General features: G+C 40.1%; 1 protein-coding gene across 1 annotated transcript; it reads left to right on the top strand.

Moving 5' to 3' along the window:
* Positions 1-17,336: 17,336 nt before the first annotated feature.
* LOC117478098 (gastrula zinc finger protein XlCGF57.1-like) lies at positions 17,337-24,764 on the top strand. Its single transcript, XM_034124992.1, has 2 exons — positions 17,337-17,873; positions 23,264-24,764. The coding sequence occupies exons 1-2, from the start codon at positions 17,681-17,683 to the stop codon at positions 24,688-24,690; spliced, it is 1,620 nt and encodes a 539-aa protein (XP_033980883.1). The 5' UTR covers positions 17,337-17,680; the 3' UTR covers positions 24,691-24,764.
* The last annotated feature ends 310 nt before the right edge of the window (positions 24,765-25,074 follow it).

The raw sequence follows: 25,074 nt of genomic DNA, 5'->3' as shown, positions 1-25,074 counted from the left end.
TGAAGATTGGATGTGTATTTGTTTTATATGTTTTCCCCCAATCCTCCACACAGTACATCATAGTATGAAGGTACAGCATATACAAGGAAGCTTGATTTATTAGCTCTTTGGCTTTATTCAGAATTGCTATTGATTTGGATATTTTGGCTTCAATATAACTTATATGTGGTTTCCAACATTGACATGCTAAACATAGTTGTGATCTATGGCTTTGTATTTCAACGTACTGGTCCCTGTTCTGTAGGTAGCTAGATAGCCATGATAGTGCAACACCTCGAATGCCATATCTCTGTAGTTTTTTTTATTAATAACTCATGGTTTACCGTGTCAAATTATTTTTTCAAGTCCAGGATATCCCTACTGCATATTCTTTGTTTTATATTGCCTTAGAAATGTGTTCCATAAATGTTATGACTGCAAATGACGTGGTTCTGTTAGCTCTGGAACCATATTGTTGTTCATACAATGTGTTAAGTTTGGTGATGAAAGCCATTCAGTCTTATGTAGTAGATTTTTTTCCCGTATTTTAGAAAACTATGAAAGCAATGAAATGGGTCTATAGTTTGACAGTACATGTGTATCTCCAGATTTATGTATTGGTAATTCATTTGATTTGGAAATACACCGGTTTGTATTGACTGATAACAGATGTGAGTTAGACGGGTGGCTATACATTCACTAATGTTTTTAACTGTATACATGTCAATATCATGACAGTCTGTGGACCTCTTACTCAATAATAATGTCAATAATGTATTTGTTATCATCACTTCCCTACATCTATACACAACTTTAGAAAATAGGATCCTATACAGATAAAAATAACATTCCATAGTAGGCTACATAAGGTATTTAAATGTAGCTCCAATTGGATCAACTGCAACATTAAAGTCCCTTTTACATATTAATGCCCAATGATAATAATCCAGAAATACAGCAGTATGACAGACAATGTTCACTTTTAATGATCAGGTATTGTACTATAAAAAATAAAATGTAAGTAGGCTACATGTTGTTGCTACAGCTTTATATTTAACTTTTAAGTACACTTTTAGTAACTTTTAGTAATAGAGTTGTACTGTTGAAAAGTAACTAAAGCTTGTTTAAGTTAAAAAAGGAACCTTTCAAGGTAAATTCATATCAACCTTTAATGAGTTATTTATTAATTTTAATATAAGCCTTTTGTTATTTTAAGGCGACTCGACTTTTATTTTTGAAACACCCCGGAAGCAAGCCCCCAGGAAGTGCGCCGGACTCTGATGAAAATATTCGTGCTGGCCAAACGGCGGTACTACACTTCCTTTTGGTTGCCAGGCCCGGAAACACTTTTTCCCATTGACTTACATGGGGAAAGAGTGGTCTGTAAATCGTTGGATAATTTTTTTTAAACTAAATAAACTACCCAGTATGAACACTTGTATAGCCCTTATTAAAAACATTCGTTCCTCAAGTTGTAAAATGTGCTAATAACGTTATTCTGAGAGTTATTTCCCTCTGCATTATGAACGCGCATCTAACCCACGGGACCGCGCCGCCCGGCACGTTCATGTTACGTATTCAGCACTACATGCGTTTATCTTTACCCATGGATGCACAATAAGAACGGACCCATATCGCCTTACTGCCAGCCCACGGAGCTGTAATAATGGATATATTGCACATGTTTGCTGTAATTCATCATTTGTAAAATATTATACTACATGGGCTGTATGATTAAATCTTGTACCGTAAATGTTGTATTAAATAAAGTTAATATTACCGACGTAGATTAACGTCCCTGTAGCTTCTTATTGCACTAAGAAGCTTATTGCACTGTGTATATATATATATATATATATATATATATATACACAGTGCAATAATTCTTTCATGCTAAATGAAGCTCTGTTGCTTGGATATCACTAGATCCTGTTACAGCGTAATATAAAAGTACATAACGATTGATGTGTAAATTAGCATAATTACTAGCTAACCGCTAGCTGCTAACTGCCGCCTCGTTAATATCAAATCTATCATAACAAACATTACCATGCTGTCATTAACGTGCGGTGCTGTTACGTGTACGCAAATTGACGTGCTTGATGTGAACGAGCATTTTGGGGGGCATGGTTAAAGTTGCGCATGCGCTATGAGCGCACATACGGGTACTTCTCAGGCATGCCGGGTAATCTGTGACGTTTCGCTCTCTCAAAAGTTGGGCCATTTTATCATCATGCGCGAATGAGCAACTCTCATAGGAATGAATGAGGCCCCGCCTCCCACGCTGTATCCAGTTCTTATAGAGTGGCGAAGTCCCTCCCCTTCCGGTGGACCTCCATGGGACCTTATTTCGGAAAAATTCTGTATTGAAGTCAATGGAGAGAGAAAGATTATCTTTCGATCCCGTTTTAATTGTGCCACGAATTACACATATGTTGTTTGTCAATTTAAAAGATAATTTTGCAAGTCAAAAAAAAAAAAAAATGTGTCGTAAAATTGTGAAGTAACACATTTGTTTGTGTGAAACGCTCAATGGACTACATCTCTGGTGAACAACACACGTCACCAAGATGGCCGTCACTACTGTCTTGTCAACACAACGATTGACTACCCTCACTATCACCACAATGAAACACGTCCTGAAGAATGTCATGCAAAGCTGCCTGCCTGCCTTCCTTTGATTCTCTCTGAACTGCCTGGTCGTTTTAATGTTTAATGTCAACCATTTGTGCAGATAGCATGAAGTAGAGAAGATCGCTGATGCTAACGTTAGCGTTAGCATTTCTCCCCCGGGCTTAAATGGTGTATTATAGAATGATCACACCGGTGACAGTACTATTCAAAGGGTTCACGAAATATGACTACTACTCTTACTGTTTAACATTTTGGGTTACTTAATGTTACTTCATGTTAAGGCTAATAAAAATGACAAGGCTGTAATGCTAACTAACGTGCTAGCTACTAGCTAGGTAGCTAACTTGATCAAGCCACTCCTGGTCCTTTCATCAGACGGGAAGCAAAAGAACGAGCAAGACCCATTGCTGGTATAATAACAACCTGGTACTAAGCACACAGGCATCTTGTTAAAGTTATCTTATCTTAGCCAGCGCCATATAGATAGATTATATCTATATTGCGCTGATCTTAGGTATCTGAATGGTGGAGGAAAACAATTGTGACATCACTTACGCGACTCTGGGATTTGTAGTCTTTCTAGTTACGTATTTTTCATAGTCTTATATTTCAACAGTTTTACGACAAACTGTGACTTTTTTTACATGGAAATTCTTTTTTAAGATTGACAAACATCATATGTGTAATTCATGGCACAATTCAAACGGGATCGAAAGATAAGTTTTCTCTCCCCATTGACTTCAATGCATAATTTTTCCGAAATAAGGTCCCATTACCCGGAAGTAAGTGGGCGTGACTTCGCCACTCTATTATAGATCCATGCCCGGAAGCCGTATAGCCTACTTACTTCCTTTCTGGGGCCGCCTAACAGACGAGAAGGGTCTAGCTGCGGCCGCGGCCAGTACACAACACTACACGACACGCCCCCTACACGACACGCCCACCTGAGACGACACTACGGTGGCTGAGAGACATTACCGTACATGGCAGATTAAAAGCGAATTGACGACACTGACGCTGACGCAAGGATATTTAAGGAGACATGAGGTTTACAGAGAACAGACAAACAATATGGCGCACCGAGTACAGGTAATTAACGTATTGTGGTTTTAGATATAATTACATACTATTTATTTAGGTTCTCGTTTGTTTGTCGATGTGGCTGTTTAGCGCAGTGTAATTGTGTTTTTTTTTCTAATTTGTATTTTAAATATTAAATGTAAAGGAATGGAATACATATATATATATCTTAGCTCTTAGCTTGACATGCTCGACGTTCAGTTAGCATATATGCTAACTGAACATGCTCGTTCAGTTAGCATGTCAAGCAAAGAGCTAAGATATATGTATATATTTTAGCTTGACAGATGGAACAATGCATGTACTCGCATTTTTACAAGAATCTGATTTTGTGTAAGTTTTAAATATTCATTGAAGGTGTCTTTCACATTTGAATGTTTTAAAGAAAAAACATGTATTAGCTGCTATACTGACATGCACATATGTATAATTATATTATTATTTTAAGTGTGGTTTAAAGTTAAATTATATATAGTTATTGGGTAGAGCCAAGTAACCCAGGTGGATGCAATCAGGCCTCTGTTTTTAGATGGGGTTTGTGGCCATGCTGTAGGCCTGACATTTAAACCATAGACTGTATATATAAAGATTTAAACTAGCTGAAGGGCTTTCTGTTCGAACCACAGTGACATCTAGAGGTTGTTTTGTGCATAACATGTCAACCAAAAGGGTAGAGCTGGCTGAATCAGATGGAGTTAAACTTTTTTTTTTTTCAACAAGATATCAAGACACAAAATGTGCTCTACCAAATGGTGGCGCTGGCAGTTAAAGGGTTACCTTCTGAAAGTGAGGAAGTATGACCAGCTTTGTCCCATAGGATTATACAGGCCAGTCCATTGCTGCTTGTTTAAGGAGTTAACTATTTCCAATATTAAAGTCACTGAAATTGTATTCTATTTTATTCACCTATAGACAAACAACACAACACTCCGTGATGGAGCACGCCCAGAGCTCAACAAATTGGACTCGGACACCTTCCAGTGTCCATTTTGTGAAAGGACCGGGTCATACCCTGGTCTGATGGCTCATTTGCAGAGCCACCAGAGGGCACTTGTGAAATATGGAGGTAAGTACATCTATAATTCTATATGATCATTGTATACTTCATCACATTACATTACATGTTACTTGTTAGATGTGTTTAATGCCTCACACATTATGGATACATGTGTTATTTCTGTGCCCCAGGACATCCTTGGTGTAAATTAATTTTGAATTATAAATTGAACATTAAAAATTAGATTTATATTCAGGTTATGAAGTGTTAATAATGCTGGAAAAGTATCCTTATTTGGGGTAGGCACAATATGAGCATAATCACACATTCAATCTGCAAAAATTCAGTTTATAGGCAAAAATATTATTGTTGGTGACATGATTGTTTATTGCTCTCGCACAAACACCTTGTTTCAAATTGCATATTTACAAGAAATTCATGTTGGTTTGTTTCTAGAATCCTCTAAACCACTTTCTGTCTCTTTTTTTAGGTTATAATGTTTATAAATGCCATCTCAAATGTGTGGCCAGCAGCCATTATCACTGTGGCCCAAGAATCATTGGGAGAAAGGAGATGTTTATTAGTCAATTTAAAAACTGCTGCACTGAACATCCAACTACGTTGGCGGCGGCCCCAGCAACCACAACGACTCCTCCAGTGATGGCTCCGACGGCCGCTCCAGTGATGGCCCAGACGGCCGCTCCAGTGATGGCTCCGACGGCCGCTCCAGTGATGGCCCAGACGACCGCTCCAGTGATGGCTCCGACGGCCGCTCCAGTGATGGCCCAGACGGCCGCTCCAGTGATGGCCCAGACGGCCGCTCCAGTGATGGCTCCGGCTGCTGCAGCAACATGGCACAATATTTCCACAGCCCCCAACATTTTGATGTCAAAGCGCAAAACCACAACATGTTGTTTTTGTAGCCTACAACTAAAAAGGAAAATTTTTCACATGATGTTCTGTTCAATAAATGCTCATTGAGGAAAACGGTATCAGTGTCTTATTGTATATTCATCACAGTGAATGCAGTGAATGCTGAACTTGCCGGACCATATACTGTAGTTGAAAGTACACAATGAAACACTGGCTTGCTTGTATCAAATCAATACAATTCCCACATGCCCTACCCCGGAACCTGCGGTCTTCAGACTCTGGCCCCCCGCACCAACCTGCGATCCTTCGGGGACAGAGCCTTCAGTATGGCAGTCCCCACTCTCTGGAACGCTCTCCCTGCGGAGATCTGCAACATCCCCACGCTTGACGCCTTCAAAAGGGCCCTCAAGTCTGCCAAGGTCTTTGGCCCCAAATCTATTTGTTTTGTCTGTCTAACTGTTCGTCTGACTGCCTTTTGTTATGTTTGTTTCTACTCCTGTTCTTTTTAAAGCGACCTTGGGTCTCATGAAAGGCGCTATATAAATCCAAGTTATTAATACATCATTGGAACGGTAAGAATCTCAGCTACAACACTGACTAAAGCCTTCCCATCTCCAGTATGCCTACATGACAAGCATTTTTATAATATACAGTAAACATCTTTGACTTATTGCAAAATTATAAAATGAAATTCACCCCTGCTGTCATTCTGGCTTTGACTGTTCAAATGAGATGTCAACCATCAAAATGGGATAAGGGGTTCCAGAAATATCACTGTGCAAAACACACCGGCCAATTTTGACCGATAATAGTATGGGAAGGGGGGTATGACCGAACGCAAGAGTAGAGACAATCATCAAGCCAGATACCAAGGTATTTACAACAGGCAACCACTTCAATTACTTTTCCTTTATGTTATTGTTATTTGGTTTTTATTAGTGCTTTTGTCGTTTTGAAGGAAATTAAAATACTGTATTGAGTTGGTTTCTTCTGTTTTGGAAGCCTTGTATATCTTTTTTGTCTTGTTAGAAATACCCCATGGTAAAACTGTTCTACCAGCAGTTAAAGAAGCTTAGTTTGCTGTCTTAGACTGCCAGATGTATTAAGATGGTTTGTTCACAATTTACACATAAAACCTAAATGTTCATCTGTTTATTGTTCTTCTTCCTTTATATTCAAAGCATGTTGATTGTCTATTGGCTATATCTTGACATTAGGTTAATTTGATCATACTTGCCATACATTTATTTTAATTTATGCGATTCCTTCAAAGGTTTTGTAATAGACCCCTAGTACTTTTAATTTATAAAGTAATAATACATGTGAATGATTGAGCTCATTAGTGGCCTGACTGGCCCTCCTAATTTGTTCCTTAATGACCCCATGATGTGATTATGTATATCTTAAAACCTTTAACAACTATATTTAGATGTTCACAAATATCTACATTTATGTATAAAATACATGTGTAGCAGTTAGACAAACATAATCAATAGATTATCTCATTAATACCTATTTTATATATTAAAAAAAAGTTTACTAAACCACCGTTTGTTGACAAAATGATTTGGGTTGAAAGTTATACTGTTGTGTCTCAAACGGATAGACTAGGTTATTAATTTATTTGCCTAATAGTTGCTTAAAATGCTACAATAACATTTGGAATTCGTTTTTAATCTGCCATGTGCGATCTCAATAATAATAAGTGTCGTCAATTCGCTTTTAATCTGCCATGTACGGTAATGTCTCTCAGCGACGAGGCGGTTCGGGGGAAGCAGTGCGCGGCGGCCGGAAGAAGGAAGTGAAGTTGGAGACGCGTGGCAGAAAGTTCACAGAGAATCGGAAATTCGGATACATACAGAAACGGTAGCATTGGACTGTTATTTTGGCGGATTTGCATAAACTGTACATTGAGTGTTTCATCATGCCAACCAGCTCAGATGGTAGCCAAAGAAACAATATGGAATGGATGATAGCCAAAGCTGCGAAGAAGAAAAGATCTTTGAGAGAAAGAGATAGTTCAGTAAGAGCTCGAAGTTGGTCGGATTGGTCGGGTGAAGCAGACGAGGCTAAGCAAAACAAAAAATCAAGAGTCAGTCAAAATGACAGTCAAGCAATGTTGAATAAAGAAATAGAACACGAGTGGAAAGTGGTAATAGAATTCAATCAGGATGGTGGGCATTACCACCCGATTAAACTTACCAAAGCAATTGAAAAAGAGATTGGAAAAATTAAATTTGCTAAATTCATGAACAATAAGCGGGTATTGATACATGCCAATAACAAACAGCAGCAGGAAAAGATTCTGGGAATGAACTCACTGAATGGGGAGAAAATGAAGGCGCATGTTCCAGGAGCAATGGCAAAACTGAGAGGAGTAATCTCAGGAGTACCATTGGACATGTCAATGGAAGATGTGAAAAGTGAATTAAAAGGAGGCAAAATAGTGGAAGTCACAAGGCTTAAAAGCAAACGGGATGGTACACTCAAAGAAACATTATCAGTTCTCATTCAGTTTGAGAGAATCTTACCTAAGGCAGTACAAATGGGATATTTGAACTTCATGGTTAGGGAGTACATCCCCAAACCTCTCAGGTGCTACGCATGTCAACGAATGGGGCACACAGCGCAGCAGTGTAAAGGACAGCTAAGGTGTGCGAGATGCGGAGGACAACATGAGTATGGGAAATGTGAAAAGGATGCAAAGGTTAAATGTTGTAAATGCGGAGGAGATCACAGTGCTGCGTTTGGAGGTTGTGAAGTGCAGAGAGAGGCCAGAGAGGTGCAGAGAGTTAAGATTACAAACAAAGTTTCATACGCAGAAGCAATAAAGAAAGTAAGGGGAACAGTAACAATCAATAAGACCCCTAGTGGAATGGAGCAGAGCATTACAATACCAAATGTCAGGAACACACCAAAAAGTAATCTTCAAATCCAACCCCACAGCGCCACCAAGAGTAAAGAGGATGATGATGTTTTAGGAGTGAAAAAGGTGAATTTTGTGGTATTTATATGCCATACTGTAAATGTTGCATTGCAGTTAAAAAAGAAAAGTGATAGAATCAAAGCCATTGTGGAGGCAGCTGGAAAATTCCTTGACATGAAAGATATTAAAGCAGATCAGATACATGCAATGCTAACTATAAATGGAGCTGGGGAAAATGAAAATCAGGATGAGGGTTAGATCCTTAAAGCTCCCATGTCATGCTTTTCCGGTTATTACCCGTCCCCTTGTGTGTTATGAAGGTTTTTATGCATGTAAACGGTGTGCAGAGTCAAAACCCTCAAAGTACACCCTGTAGCGAGTAAAACTCTAACACAGAAAATACCTCCCCAAAACGCCTCGTTGGAGATACGTCACTGCCCATTTGATTCTTCCGGGTACCGCCTGATGTCATGCGGTACCCGGAACGAAATGGACCAATCCCGAAGAGCTATGGCCACACCAGCAGCGGCGTGTTCCTCCTCCAGAGGTTCGAAGAACCGGCATTTCACAGACGAAAGCTTCCAAAACATTGCCCAGTTTGAGGCCGGATATGCACAGCTTGTTTGGACCGTTTGGAGCAGGGGAAGATCTGGGTATACAACCTGTAAGTTTGCATTGTTATTTGTGTATTTATCAAACAAGACTGTTTAAATGTGTAAACTGTGTTGGACTGCTAAGCCATTGACACAGTGCTAACTGTGCTAACTAAGTTGCTAGAGTTTCCATATATCAACTCTAATATCAGCAGATGGCCTTGCATACATGTATCTCATAGCAGGAGAATGTCTGCATTCACACACACGGAATACTCATACAGTATACTGTACTGTGATTTACCGTACATTGTGACCGTACATATACTGCATGTAGCTAACGAGGCTAGCTGTATGCTAGCGCAAAACAATGTATTCATGCAAGTTACATTGTATGGTAGCAGAATACCCGTATACGATTGCAATTATAAACACGTTATTGCTAGCCTAATATGAACCACTAGCTTTTGTTCATAGTAGTTTTATTACACTGCATTATAGTTGCCTTTCCTCCAAGCTAACGTTCATATCGTGTTAGCTACCAAGGTAAACAAAGCTAGGTTAGCATATTAGCAGGCAAGCTGTTCATTACACAACTACTACTAACGAATCTAAAACAACTAAGTTTCTCTAATATTTTGTGATTTGCATTTGATTTCGTCCAGCCAGATCCTGGCGGACAATCCATGACGTGCTAAAAGGCACTTCTACTACTACTGAGGCGTCGTGCTAAAAGGCACCGCACCGACTGTGCTGCCTGCGAGGAGGAGGAATGGATGATATACCGTGTATATATGTATATTTATGTTCATTTTGTACATTTCTAAAAATAAAGTTTAATGGAAATACTTAGTAGGCCTATCCTTTCTTCCCTGAATTCATATATAGCAAACCATGATTTGATTTCTCATCAAACAGTAGTAGTTTATAACGGGTAAAAATAACTTACTCTTTGTTATGAGCGGCTCGTAGGCCACAAAGACAAGGAGACATACACGAGTTTACAAAACCACGGCACATTTATTGTGGTAAATGCAGAGATAGGTGGTTGAGAGGATCGCAGAGTTAGTCTTCCTGCAGCCGCTTTGGAGAGAGACTGGGGCCGTAGTGTCCGGAGGTGCCCGTGATCGTGCTGATTAGCCTCTTCAGCTCCACCCCATCGTAAGACAAAGGCCCTGGGGCCGTCACACTCTTCTATAACAACAGTTAAAAATATATATGTATATAAAATATACGGCTGTGCCGACGCCATGATAAGACTGATGTTACGCTGAGAGCAGCCGGGAAAAGCACTGTTAGACATGGGCGCAGCCTCTCTGGTGGTTGACTAATCAGAACGAGTGGCCGAGCTGACCAATCGGAGCACACTAGGCTCACAGGGAGGGGGGGGAAGAGCTCCAACGAGTCGTTTAGTGGAGAAAGTGAATACTGCTGAATACACATGCTTGACAGAGATGCTGTATGCGAAACCAATGTGAGTTTGGAAAATTGCACAGTATAAATCTATTTTAGTATACCTCAACAATGTAATTATGATCAGTGGAAATGGCCATGACATGGGCCCTTTAATCATGGTGCTGCACATACTACAGTGGAACGCAAGAAGCCTCATAGCTAATGGTCAAGAATTCAAGAAATATATATATGATCTAGAGCAGGGGTTCCCAACCCCCGGTCCGCGGACCGGTACCGGGCCGCGGAGGTGTTACTGCCGGGCCGCGAAATAGCTGTGAGTTTATCGTAATATTTGCAGAATTATAAATATATAAAAATATTTTATCATAATATTTTTTTCAAAAAGTGTTTAATTTTCGCACATATGCCACCAGTCATATTATTTCATCCAGTAGCTAGTTAATCTTACACCAGAAAACCGTTGAAAATGGCTTTTATGATGTTCCGAGGGATTCGGCGGCTCAGCCTAAGGTCTCAGCCTCTTGTGCGCACGAGCATGTTACCGGTGCGCCAAGTAGGAAGAGGAGCGCACAGGAGACAACCGTTTGATTGCAGACTGTTATGTTTATGTGGGGAAATGGTGGTGCATACATTATTTGAGATATATTTCAAACTCGGACTTCATTTTAAGGTGGGCCAGGGGTGTAGAGGGAGCTATTTGTTTAAGCACCGGATTGGCAAAATAGGAGAGTAAACCAGTCTGCCTTGATCTATGAATTAATGACCGGGACTCTCACGGTATCTGCTGCCCGCAGCTGTTTTATAGAAGGAAACCCTCCTTCACTTCATGATTTGGCTGCAGCATCAGGAGGCAGCGGGACGTACTCGGTAAAGAGCTGTGCCTTTTTACGCACCGCCTTCGCTGTGTTTAACTTAATCAGAACAGTTTAAGAGTGACTGCAGGCTGCTACGTGTTAACCACACACACATCTACACACATCGAACTGCCCGATTACTCCCCCTTTTATTAGTTTTATGAAGGAGATGTCCAGTCAGTCACCAAGACGCATGTGTGTGTATGTGCTCTGCTCAGCTCAGCTATGTGTTCGGTGTGTTTGTGTCTGTCCGACACCGGCATATATGCGGCTGTTCCCAAAATAAATTAGTTTAATCTTAATCTCGATGTAGTGCTAAACTGTCGGGAGTGCACCGGAACGAACGACACTATCATAATATCTTCTGAAAATAAATGCCAGTGTCACACACACACACACACACACACACACACACACACACACACACACACACACACACACACACACACACACACACACACACACCCTGGCGACCGGACATCTCCTTCATAATGCACCTTCTCCTCGTTTTCCCAGCATTCACTGGATTAAAAAAAAACAACACCGGTTCTTTTTTAAACTTTGTTAATATGTTTTGGATGCATATTGTTCTAGTATTTGTTCAGGCTGTTACATACAATTAGCCTCTGTTGCTACCTGCTGGTGGTGAGTAAATATTAAAATCAGTTAAAATTGACAACCGGTCCGCGATTTTTTTTTAATGTATCTACCGGTCCTTGGCACAATAAAGGTTGGGAACCCCTGATCTAGAGGTAGTCCCTGAGGTAATATGTGTGCAAGAAACCTGGTTACGACCTCAATTAGACTTTGTCATTCCAGGATTTAGCTGTATAAGCAGTGGCGGCGCCAGGGTATGGCTGGGGTAGGCTACAGCCATACCAAGAAATGGCTTAGCCCCACCATAGCCCCACCATGAAAAGTGATGCAAATTAAATTAAATAATAAGCGAAATGCTAAATGTTGAGAACACGGATTGCGAAAATATACGGGTCGTGTCCACAGCACACAAACTGATCCTGCTGTAACAACAAGTGCACCTTACTGATGCAATATGGTTGAGACCATTCGGGCTTATGCTATAAGAGGGGTGCAAGGAATAGTCTAAGTAGTGGGGGAGTTTTATACACTAAAGGTGTGGAAATTCTCTGGCGTTATAATATCAGCGCGGCCGCGGTCAGATCAAAATGCCTCCGAATGCAATTTGAATAGACCTACAGCCAATCAGAGCAACGAAACGTTGGATCTGCGTCATGCCTTATTGATTGAGATCAATTGAAACCGCCATTCAGTATCCCCATTGGATCTTCAACGTGTACTATCATACGTCACGTTCACAGTGATCCCTTTTTATTTACTACAAGACAAATGTGCCGTTTTCTTTCATACAGTTCCATTTTGATTGAGACAGGGAAATAATCTAAACCTCACGCGTGGCGTTTCACTGTCAAGGGGGGTAATATAGCGTGTATGTAATTACATTGCAAATACTGACTTGAGCACCACCACTGTATGGGTTAGCCCTACCATTGATTACCCAACAAAAATGCTCTGGCGCCGCCACTGTGTATAAGGCATGATAGAGATAATAATCAAAATGGTGGAGGGTGTGCCACGTTTCTCAAAGATGGTGTGGCATATAGGTGCAATCTCCTGATGATATAGAGCAGTGGTTCTCAACTGGTGGGTCGCGACCCAAAAGTGGGTCGCGGACCCGTTTCGAGTGGGTCGCGGATGTGTGAGTGAAGAAAAAAAAGTTGAAAAAAAAAATTTGAATCTTTTTTTTTTTTTTTGGGGGGGAAAAACTCAAACTTTTATTTTGAAGGCCCGATTTTCTTCTCAGAGTGTACAAGAATGCGTAGTTTATGTTAGTATTTCTAAAAATCTCCTGGGGGAGAATCCCCCAGACCCCCCTGCTGGGGTTGGGTTTCAGCATGTGTGCCTTTTTATATAGTTCAGCTTTGATTCCATCATCTCATTAAACCTTTTTTAAAAGCATACTTTAGTTCTGTGAAGGGATATAAGGGATATATGCACTGTACTTCACTTTTATTAATATTGTATGCTCAAAAGCGTATATATTACAGCACGATATTTTGTTGAATAGATTTGAGTGCTTCAAAATGTTGGGTCGCGATGTATTGACCAAGTAAAAAGTGGGTCCCGAGGCCTGACCAGTTGAGAACCACTGATATAGAGTGTATTATAGTGGAAATCTGCAACCCTAGGAAACAAGATAACATTAGGATAATCAATTTATACAACCCATGTAAAAATCTAACCACTGATATATTTAAAGAAATAGCAGGCAATAAACATAGGAAGGAAGTTTGGTGTGGTGATTTCAATGCACACAACAGTCTATGGGGCAGCAACCATACAGACAGTAACGGAAATATAGTGGAAGAATTGCTGGAGGAAAGAACACTAGTATGCCTTAATGATGGACATGGCACAAGAGTAGATGTACACAGGGGGAAAGTTTCATGCCTGGATCTGACATTAGTGTCAAACTGTTTGGTTCATACATGCGAATGGTTTGTTTTGAATAAATCCACAGTAGGAAGTGACCATTATCCAGTGCTTACTAAAATGAATACTAATGTATATATACAGGAAGGAGGTGCAATAACCAGGTGGTGCTTTGCTAAAGCTGATTGGGGGAAATTTAGGATATGGTGTGAGGAGTCGGTACACCTGCTAACATCAGAGGGAAGCATAGAGGTCATTACAAGCCAAATAACGCAACATATTCTAAATGCAGCAGAGAACAGTATACCCAAAACAACAACCAAGGGTAGGAAGAAAGTGGTGCCATGGTGGAATGAGGAATGCAGCAGGGCTATTAAAGAGCGAAATAATGCATTTAGAGAATTAAAGAAAAACATGACACAAAATAATGTTATAGAGTTTCAAAGGAAAAGGGCAGCTGCTCGAAGGACAATCAAATACACAAAAAAAAGAACATGGAGAGAATTTTGTTCTACCATTGGCAGAGGAGTAAAATTAGGTGATGTCTGGTCCATGTTTAAGCGGATGAGTGGGAAAAGGAAATCCATTAAAATTCCAGCTTTGGTTGATGGGGAGAGGCTGGCAGTGACAGATAAAGAGAAGGCAGACATGTTAGGAAGGACACTTGCAGCAGTACATAGCGGGGAGCATCTCAGTGATATTCATAGGCAGCAAAAACAGCAGTTACTAGCAGAGAATGAAAACGTGAAGGAGAAGAGACAGGATAATACTGTAGGTCAGCTCTTGATGTGGAATTTACAATGTCAGAACTCAAAATAGCCTTACAAGGTACAGGATATACAGCCCCAGGACAAGACCAGCTATGTTATGCTATGTTTAGACAGTTGCCTATGGAAACTATGACAATGGTGCTGAGTCTTTTCAATAAAATCTGGAGAGAAGGAGATATGCCAAGTTTGTGGAAAACAGCAGTCGTGCTACCATTCAATAAGCCAGGGAAAGATACAGCTAACCCTAGTAACTACAGACCAATAGCTCTTACATCACACCTATGTAAATGGATGGAAAAGATCATTGTCCGTAGGCTCTCACATGTACTGGAGCAGAAAGGGCTGCTGAGTAGTTTTCAGAGCGGATTTCGTAAAGGGCGGTCCACAATAGATGCTTTAGTAAGAGTGAGTAATGATGTGGAAAAAACATTGAAAATGAAAGAGATAATGTCAATAGTGTACTTTGACATTGAAAAGGCGTATGACTGTATGTGGAGGGATGGGTTACTGATCAAATTGAGTAGAATGGGTATTGGAGGGAGAATGTACAATTGGGTAAGGGCCTTTTTAACAGACAGGACATTTAGAATAAAGGTTGGAGCAGATATTTCCAACTATTTTGAAATAGAAAATGGTATTCCCCAAGGGAGTGCAGTCAGTCCACTATTGTTTAACATCATGATTAATGATATATTTACATGTTTAGACACATGCATTCAATCGGCTCTATACGCAGATGATGGGGCTATTTGGATGAGGGGAAGAAATGCCCCATACGTAATGGAGAATATAGCTAGAGCGATTAAAAAAGTGGAGAGGTGGTCATATAACTGGGGATTCAAAATGTCAGAAAGCAAGTCATGCTACATGATATTCACAAACAAACGCAAGATTGATGGCCAACAGCTAACACTATATGATCGTCCAATGACAAAGGTGAATGAGTTCAAATACCTACTGTGGTTTGATAGCAAATATACATGGAAAATGCATATTAAACAAGTGGAAACAAAATGCTAAAAAGTATTACATTTATTGCGAGCTGTAGCTGGATGCAACTGGGGCGCAGACAAACAAGCATTAATAGATATTTACAGATCAATTATGAGGTCCACAATAGATTATGGTTGTATAGTGTATGGAGCAGCAGCAAAAACATCGCTTTTAAAAATTGATAGAATACAATATAAAGCATTGCGGTTGTGTATTGGAGCGATAAAGTCATCCCCTATCAATGCAGTTCTGATAGAAGCAGGAGAGACACCTCTGGAGATCAGAAGAGAGAAACTTGCTCTGTCATACTGGGTCAGGCTACAAGGAAGTGGAGAAGAAAATATTTCAAACAGAATATTACAGGATTGCTGGGAATATGCAAAATTCCAGGGACGTGGGTTTGGCTGGTCAAATAAGGAGAGAACGAGGGCATATGGAGTGGACAATATCACGTTTGCCAAAGCAACCCCATTTAGCAGTGTTCCCCCATGGCTTTTCCCAGAAGCTAAAATAGATATGAGTATTGTAGAAAGGAAAAAAGAGTGGCAAGTAAATGAAGTGGGAATTAAAACAAGTATGTATCTGAATGAAAAGTATTACAATTGCCTACAAATGTACACAGATGGTTCTAAGAACAAGGAAGAGTGTGTTGGAATTGGTATATACATCCCAGAATTTAAAATATCTATTTCAAAAAGAGCGTCTGATCAATTATCAGTGTACACAGCAGAAATGCTGGCAGTAATAATAGGATTACAGTGGGTTGAAGAGGTCAGACCAGATAGGGTGGTGATGTGCACAGATTCATTGTCCATATTACAAAGCATACAATCAACAACAACTGCCAGAGAAGACATTCTCATAGAACTGAATCATAGCCTGTTAAGACTGCACAGAGGCGGCATAGATCTGCAGTTCTGCTGGGTGCCTGCACATGAGGGGGTGAAAGGGAACGAGTGTGCTGATAAATTAGCAAAAAGTGCACTACAAAAGGAAATCACATTACCAGTTCAACTTGGAAAAGGAGAAGGAAAAGCAGTAATTAAGAAGAAAGGGATGGAGATCTGGCAGAAAAGGTGGGAGAAAGACCAGAAAGGCAAAGAATATCACAAAGTACAAAAGACAATTACAATTCATATTTATAAAGAAAGAAACAGAAGGGAGGAAATCACGATCGCTAGACTCAGAATAAATCACACAGCATTGAATGGTACGCTGTATGTCATGGGGAAAAGTGACAGTGACAAGTGTGGGAGCTGTGGAGTAAAAGAAGATGTAGAACATATCTTGATACATTGTGACATATATAAAGCGGAAAGAGAAAAACTAAAGGCTAAAGTTTTAGAGGCAGAGAGGGAATGGAGTGTGGTTGGTATTTTGGGAACAAAAGGAGAGGGAGTAAGAGCTACCAGAAAGGCACTGTTTACATTCTTGAGTGAAACTGGGGTAGGAAAAAGAATTTAACATTAGGTCAAGAAAGAACATAGATTTTTATTTTTGTTTTATTTATTTCATGTTTTGTTTTTTGTTGATTTATTTATTTATTTTGATTAGATCATAGGTTAAAGAGTTGGTATGATATGATGATTCATACTCATGTACAGTAGGTGGCGGTATGCACCTTTTAAGTTGTTTGCAATCCGCCAAAAAACGAAGAGAAGAAGAAGAAGAATGTCTCTCAGCCACCGTAGTGTCGTGTCAGGTGGGCGTGTCGTGTAGTGTCGTGTACTGGCCGCGGCCGGCGGCCGCAGCTAGACCATATTGTAACAGACAGCTATTGTTGCGTCAGCTTCACACGTAAAACACATGACGAATAGCAGAATAAGAACGTTAGCCGAGCTCTTTGTTTTCCTGTGAAAGTACTGTATGTGTGAGTTCCAGCAGTTCTGGTCCACCTGAGTCTCTGTGTGACAGGATAAACCTGTCTGAATGGACTTTGTGGACTTTGCATTCACGGTAGCCTCCAAAGCTATTTAAGTTAGCTTAGCCTGCTAGCTGGAAACCGGGAGTTAACAACACAGCGCTATTCAGAGTGATAGTTTGACAGAGAGAAAACGGAGTGTGCTTGGAGGAAAAGTTGCTGTTATTGAGTAAACATGTGTAAAGTTCAAATGCTGAGAGCGTTGGTGAAGCAGCGGCTCAATGCGGCTGTTGAAGAGATATTTGTTCTGTTTGAAAGAACGATAGCAGAGTACGAGGAGGAACTGTCTCGTGCGAAAGTAGTGCACGAGCGACACCGGAAACTACTGGACGCTGTGTTTCAGCCTCAGATTCGGCTACACAGAGCAGGTCTGTACACTTCACTTCCCCTTAACATGACATATGAACAAATACCATTACAGATATGTAAACAAAAATAAATAACACTAATACAATATTATTTAATTATTCAGTATTTGTATTACCATTAACATAATTTAATTTATTATTCATCAATAAAGATCGATATAAAAGAGAAGAAAAATACAATAAGATATGGAAAAACACTGTAAGAGAAACAGATACAAATAGAAAAAGAAAAAAAGCCAAATAAAATATGAAAAAGGCTTAAAAAATGTACGAGACGCTTCAGTGACAGGCTCCTTCACCTGAGTTATCTCCAGTAACTGTAGGGGAGGCAGTCTGTTGCTAAGGGCCGTGGGAAGTAGGGGTGCTGAGGGTGCTGCAGCACCCCCTGATGGAGGACAGGGGATCTGCACTTCCACAAGATTAAATACAAATATAATACAAAAAAACGAATTTTCAGTCTTAATGTAACAACATTCATAATTAAGTAAAGATAACCCCCTTTTCACCCCTGTTACATTTTCCATTTGCCCTGTACGATGGGCGCTGTGGGGGATGTTGGCTTATCAGGCGCTCACAGAGTGAGTTCTGTCCTGTCAGAGAGGCTCAGTGAGGTAAAGGACTCTGAGGGTTTAGATAGTTCACTTTAGTCTGAAGTCATCTCAATGGGTCTCAAACGTTTTGATCACAATTTATGTAAACAAATATTTCCAAGGCACACCTTTATAATTATTAGGATAAATAAAAACAGGTTTGAAATCATTCCAATGTATACTATAGGACAGTAAACCAAAAATATCGTTTAAAACTGGAGAGATTAAAAAATATGCATAAATAAATGTTAATAGGTCAAATAAGATATAAATGAACAACAAAAATAAAATACGTTACATTTATTTGTTATTGGCTATGGTAGGTTATTGGAAATGTTCACATACTTATTTGGTTAATAAAATGCAAACCGATCTTTTTCATATGGGTGTTTAGAGTTGTACCCCCTAGATCAGTCTCTAGTAATTGGGCGCTCAAAGTGCACCAGATTGAAGCATTTTACTTTAAAATGTTAAACAAAATCTTCCGGGGGCACCCCCGGACCCCGCTAGAGGATGTGACGTCCACCCCCCAATTAAAACATGTTCATGCAATACTAAATACATTTGAAGCCTTTTTATATAAGCTGTCCACCATGTCAATACGTTTCTCTTTTTGTAGTGTATTGGTCTTTTGTAGAGGTTTTTCATTGCCAGCTAAAATCTTGCCTAGGGCAGCAAATTGGTCAGAACCGGCCCTGGTGTCATCCCCACAGCACCCCCCATTTGAAACATGTATCCACGGCTATCTGAAGCAGCTACAGACTGCAGACAGGGTGTTCTGGAGGTACTTGTACTTCACTTGAGTATTTTTACTTTACGCTACTTAATACTTTTTCTCCACTACATTTATTTTACAGCTTTAGTTACTTTGCATATTTAGATTATTAAAAACGACCTTATGGTTTATAATTATAGATTCAACAACCCAGCAGTATATAAATTAATTAAAATACCTATACCTGCTGCAACATTAAAGTGATAAATACATTTATGCATCAAGAATCAGTAGTTTAATTTTACTTGGTACATTTACTCATACTGTTCTTAAGTACTATTTTGTCCTACTTGCACTTTACATGAGTATTTTCATATTATGCCACTTTTACTCAACTACATTTTGGTGGAAAACAGTCTATTTTTTACATTTATTTAACACTCATAGGTACTAGATACTTTTTACATTTAAAAACACATACATTTTTTATATATGATGCATTACTGTACTTCTTATACACCCCATGTTTAAAAAGAAAATCTAAAGTTTGCTATCCTTATTCACTTTGAAAAACTACAACATTTCATCTCTTGTATTTGTATGTGTAAGTGAATAAAACACAATATTATAATAATCTATGATTACAAAAAATACATTAAAAAGAGCCATTGTGCATAATGACTACTGTTTTTACTTTTGAAACTTGTAGTACATTTTTGCATATAATACAACTGTACTAATACTTAAAGGGGACCTATCATGCAAAATGCACTTTTGTACGTCTTTTATACATGAATATCTGTCCCCGGTGTTCCAGGGAACTCACCAAGTGTCAGAAAACACAACCCTCTCTATTTTCCTCCATACCCAAATCTCTAAAAAAGGGGCTGCAACGGATCTGATAAGAATGGATCCAGATTTGAACACTTTACTGACGTCACAGAAGTGGCGGCTACGGCTATTGGGCCAACTCTCCACCTATCAGGGGAATGTGGGGTTGGGCCACGGCCGGCCATTGCCGCTCGAAAGCGCTGGAGTCGCTGTAGTACATATGCCAGGCCTGTAAGTGGCGCTGTAGTCTGCCACAAAAGCAGCGAAGAAGACTTCCCGCGCATAGTTACCATGGTTACCCTTCTGTTTATTCTCCGCTGTGGCTTTTTTTCTCCCTCCCCGAGGCAAGCGTTTGCTCCCGCTGCTTTAATTCAATGCAATCCCTCCCCGTCAAGGCAAGCACTGTAATTCTCTCCGGTTAGTCCACCAGCAGATGACAAACACCCACCTCTCCGCCTCTTCCAAGGAACTAACAACCAGGTGGAAGAGAGCTCTCCCCTGAGAGGCTCAAATAAACTCAGCTCAGTGAGGTTAAGGCACACCTTGATATGATCATTATAGTTATTAATGAGAAATTAGAGACTAAATGAAAAACAGGTATAAAATACTATATGACAGTAACAAAAAAGTTGTTAAAAATAACAAGAATAGAGTTTAAAAGGGGAGTGATTTGTAAAATATCCAAAAAGAAAAATCTGCTTACAGTTCTGTTTCATATGTGTTGAAAGATGTATCCATAGATCTCTTAATGTTGCTCTCAAAGTGCACCAGATTGATGCTTTTAACTTCAATATTTAAAAAAAAATCTTCCCGGGGGAGCATGCCCCCTAGAGGAGGTTAGGTCCCCCCCCCACTTAAATCATGTTCACATGGATAGGATACTAAATACATTTGCACACATCTTGTGTCCATATCTTTCTGTTTTGGTGGTCATGCCACACCGTGCACGTGCATGCATGCGCGAGTCATGGTAAGATATCTGGATTAAGAGGTTGCTTTTTCTTTGCACAAAGAAAGGCGAAATGAATGGGCTGTGATTTTAGTATTTTTAAGCAGAGGTTGAGTTCAATAATTTTACGGCCCTCGGAGGATGTTGTAAAAATTGAAAGGAGTTCCCCACCCCTGCTGTAAATAATAATAAAAACCCTTGATTTATAATTTAGCATCTCTGTCTCCTATTGACCAGATTATATTATAAAGAATAGCCAGTTAATTGAAGCATTATAGCACAGGCCTTTGTCAGATGGTATATTACGCTGTTTTTTTTCTGCTTCGAATAGTTCTCTCTTTTTTCACCATACCTGTGTTTGCATCACTGTTATTACAATATTAGTTATATCTTCAATACTCTAAATATATCTAACTATCTCTCAATTCTCAATATTTGTTTCACTCGCCGTCTCTCGCTGTCTCTCTTTTTCTCTCACCGAGTCGCCGTCCCTCTTTGTCTCTTGCCATCTGTCTTCGTCTATCTCTGTGTATCTTCGTCTGTCTTCGTCTATCTCCGTGTATCTTCGTCTGTCTTCGTCTATCTCCATGTATCTTCGTCTCGTTTCGTATCACTCCGTTTATCAGATTACCCCACCCCATCCCTAGTAAATACATCCTGTTGAGCGGGATCTACAGCGGCTCGAAAACTGATAAAATACGGCGAAGATATAAAAATATGTAATGTCCGCCACATTCAATTGCTCATACTTTAGAGCCAGCGAAAAAATACATTTTGATATCAACTTTAAATCATTGTATCTACGGTTTTACTGGGCCTATTTACATGAAACAAAGACTGGCAGAGAGTTTCCAGCCAGTATTTTCGACAGAAGCAGCCGGCAAAGTTGGTCCGACTGTTGTTTTTATGCGGTGCCGGCTTGAACAGGTCACATGATCTGATCACGCCGGTGTGACGGTCGACTCCAAAGGGTTAAAGGGGACCTATTATGCAATGTCACTTTTTGATGTCTTTTATACATAAATGTGTCCCCGGTGTGTAAGGAGACTCACAAAGTTTCAGTAAAATACAACCCTCTCTCTTTTCCTCCTTACCCACATCTCTAAAAAAAAAAAAAAAAACGGGGGTGCAAACGAGCAGATCCAGGATATGGCTCCTATGACGTCATTGGTGAAATGTGGCACACGGGACACGTTCCAACCTATCGTCACCGGCACACTTGACACGTCCCAACCTGCAGGATGTCTGCAGGAGGCACTTAGAGTAAAGTTGTTATATATATAATACATATAATGGCACTGTTCTAACGGTAAACACTTAAGAATGAACATGTCAAGCTATGTGCTGTATCAGAAACAATGCGCAGCGTGTTTTGGGAGTAATATGGTCTGTGTTTACATTAGCAAGCATCGCTAACACTCAGAGCTAACGCTGTACTGGAGAGAATATGTGTAACGTAATGTCCTTGTGGTAAACCCTGCGAGAGAGAAACGTTTGAGCTCCATACTGTTTCAGAAATAATGCTTGAAGTGGTTTAGAACATAATATGGCATTTAATCACAGCAGCGTTTAGCTGAGTTTCTGCCGGTAGAAAACTCTCTTAGCAGGGGAAAGCTGCGTGACGCTACAAAGGGGCGTGGCTAGCAGCAGCCGTTCCATTTAAAGCTACGCTCACAGAATCAGCCTTTTTGGAACAGGGCTGGTAAGAGGGGTATGAGGCATGGCTACAATGGGTGATCTGTTTGGTATTTTAAGCAAAAAACTTCACAGACATGTTTTGTATAGGTATGGCCCTACAATATATTTTTCAAATATAGCATAGTAGGTCCACTTTAAATAAAGGATTTGAGTACTTCTGCCCCCTCTGGTTCTGAAATATCTTTGGGTTGAACTTCCTTCAATGGCATCCCAGAACCCTTCATGAAAACCATTGGTTGGTCCACCGAAAACGCATCACTGCTTTATCATTTCAGTTCTTAAAGATCCCAGATCCAATACATATTGTCTTCATTTATTTGGGTCTTTTGTGCCGAGAGGCTACGAAACTTCCTACAACATTTTATCCACAACACAGACAGCCAGTGGAAGAACTACAAGCAGCCTCACACACAGCGCATAATTATATTATTGACTATTGCTTTGCTAGACTACCTAATAAAATAATATCTCTGAGGTACTGACATCGTTTGAATTGTATTCGATCAATTTTTGTTTCGGTTGAACAATGCAGGGGTAAATTACATACGTACACTTATCGGTTAAGTTAAGTTGTAGTCAGTAATGTGTCTGTGTGTGTTTCCTGCAGATGTCCAGCAGCTGTTGGTGGTTAAAGAAAAAGTTCCCCCTGAGCAGGAGTGGAGCTCCTGTGTGGACCAGGAAGACCAAGAGCCCGCCCCAAACATTAAAGAGGAACAGGAGGAACTCTGGAGCAGTCAGGAGGGAGAGCAGCTTCAAGGGCTGAAGGAGGCTGATATAACATTGACTCTTGTCCCTGTGAAAAGTGAAGATGATGAAGAGAAATCTTTAGATCTTCATCGAAGACAAACTGAACATATGGAAACAGCAGCTGATGGAGAAGACTGTGGAGGACCAGAACCAGCCAGCAACTCAGATCCAGATAGACAAGACTGTGGAGGACCAGAACCAGCCAGCAACTCGGATCCAGATAGACATTTACAATCCGATACTGAGGACAGCACTGGCGACTCTTCTGAACTTGACACTGAAGACAGTGCTGATTGGAATGAAAGCAGAAAACCTCAGTCAGGTTCAAACTCTCTGAAAAAGGATAGAGGTTCTGTCAATGACTCAAGAAGTAGTGCTGAAGAGAAACCATTTCTCTGCTCTGAGTGTGGGAAAAGATTTGGCCACAGGACAAATCTGAGGAACCACATGATGACTCATACAGGAGAGAAACCATTCAGTTGCTTAGTTTGTAAGAAATCTTTTACACTGAATTACAGGTTACAACACCACATGAGAATCCACACAGGAGAGAAACCTTACAGCTGCTTAGTTTGTAAGAAAACTTTTAGACTAAATGGTAATTTATACACCCACATGAAAATCCACAAAGCGAATGATCAAGTCTCTGCCAGTGGTTCAAGGTGTAGTGCTGTTGAGCAGCCATTTGCTTGTCTCGTGTGTAAGAAAAGTTTTGGGAGCAAGAAAAGCATGCAGAGACACTTGATAACTCACACAGGAGTAAAAACATTCAGCTGCTCAGTTTGTGACAAACGTTTTTCACAAAAAGGAGATCTGAATATACACGTGAAAACTCACACAGGAGAGAAACCTTTCAGCTGCTCAGTTTGTGACAAAAGCTTTTTGCGAAAGGCACACCTTAAACGACATGCGATGACTCATACTGGAGAAACACCATTTAGCTGCCCAGTCTGCAAGAAATCCTTTACGCGGAGTGAATATATAAAGGAACACATGAATACCCACACGGGAGAAAAACCATTCAGCTGTTCAGTGTGTAGGAAATCTTTTAAGCTGAGCAGTAATCTACTGAAACATGCAAGAATCCACACAGGAAAGAAACCTTTCAGTTGCTCTGTTTGTAAGAAATCTTTTATATTGGGTGATATTTTAAAAAGACACATGAGAACTCACACAGGGGAGAAACCATTCAAATGCTATGTTTGTAATAAAACATTCGCCTGGGCTCATCAGGTAAAAAAACATAAATGTGATGGTCCTCAATCCTCACAGCTTAATCAGATTTAGGTTGCAGTCGAATAGTCAGTTTAGCTTAGGAACCTTCCTAACGGAGTGAACTGACCCGGAAGTACCTCAGTGGCATCCATGATAAGAGCTGTTCGAATTCTCTAGATGATAGGAAAGGAGGTTTGAAACTTCCTTTATGACCTCCTTTAGCTTAGGAACCACTGGACCTTCCTTTACAAAAGGAAAGGAGAAAATGCTGCCCCACAATGCCTTGCGGCCGCAACACTTACCGTAAAACATAATTCGGCTGTTAACGGAAACAACCGATGGTGACCAATAAACTATATCATGAAAGTTACGGTGCTTATTAAGCATTTTACAACTTATACCGTAACTTGCCAAAGTGCTTTGTTTTGAACGTTCAACTCTATAATAATCAAAAGG

This window comes from Trematomus bernacchii, unplaced genomic scaffold, assembly GCF_902827165.1.
Source record: "Trematomus bernacchii unplaced genomic scaffold, fTreBer1.1, whole genome shotgun sequence".
NCBI lineage: Eukaryota > Metazoa > Chordata > Actinopteri > Perciformes > Nototheniidae > Trematomus > Trematomus bernacchii.
The sequence above is the reverse complement of the archived record's forward strand: the minus strand, read 5'-3'. Positions and strand labels throughout refer to the sequence as shown.

Bases quoted from the DNA above. Each gene is read 5' to 3' on its own strand.
- LOC117478098 (XM_034124992.1), top strand. From the start codon at position 17,681: ATGTGTAAAGTTCAAATGCTGAGAGCGTTGGTGAAGCAGCGGCTCAAT. The intron at 17,874-23,263 runs GTCTGTACACTT...TGTTTCCTGCAG, and splicing joins GATTCGGCTACACAGAGCAG to ATGTCCAGCAGCTGTTGGTG.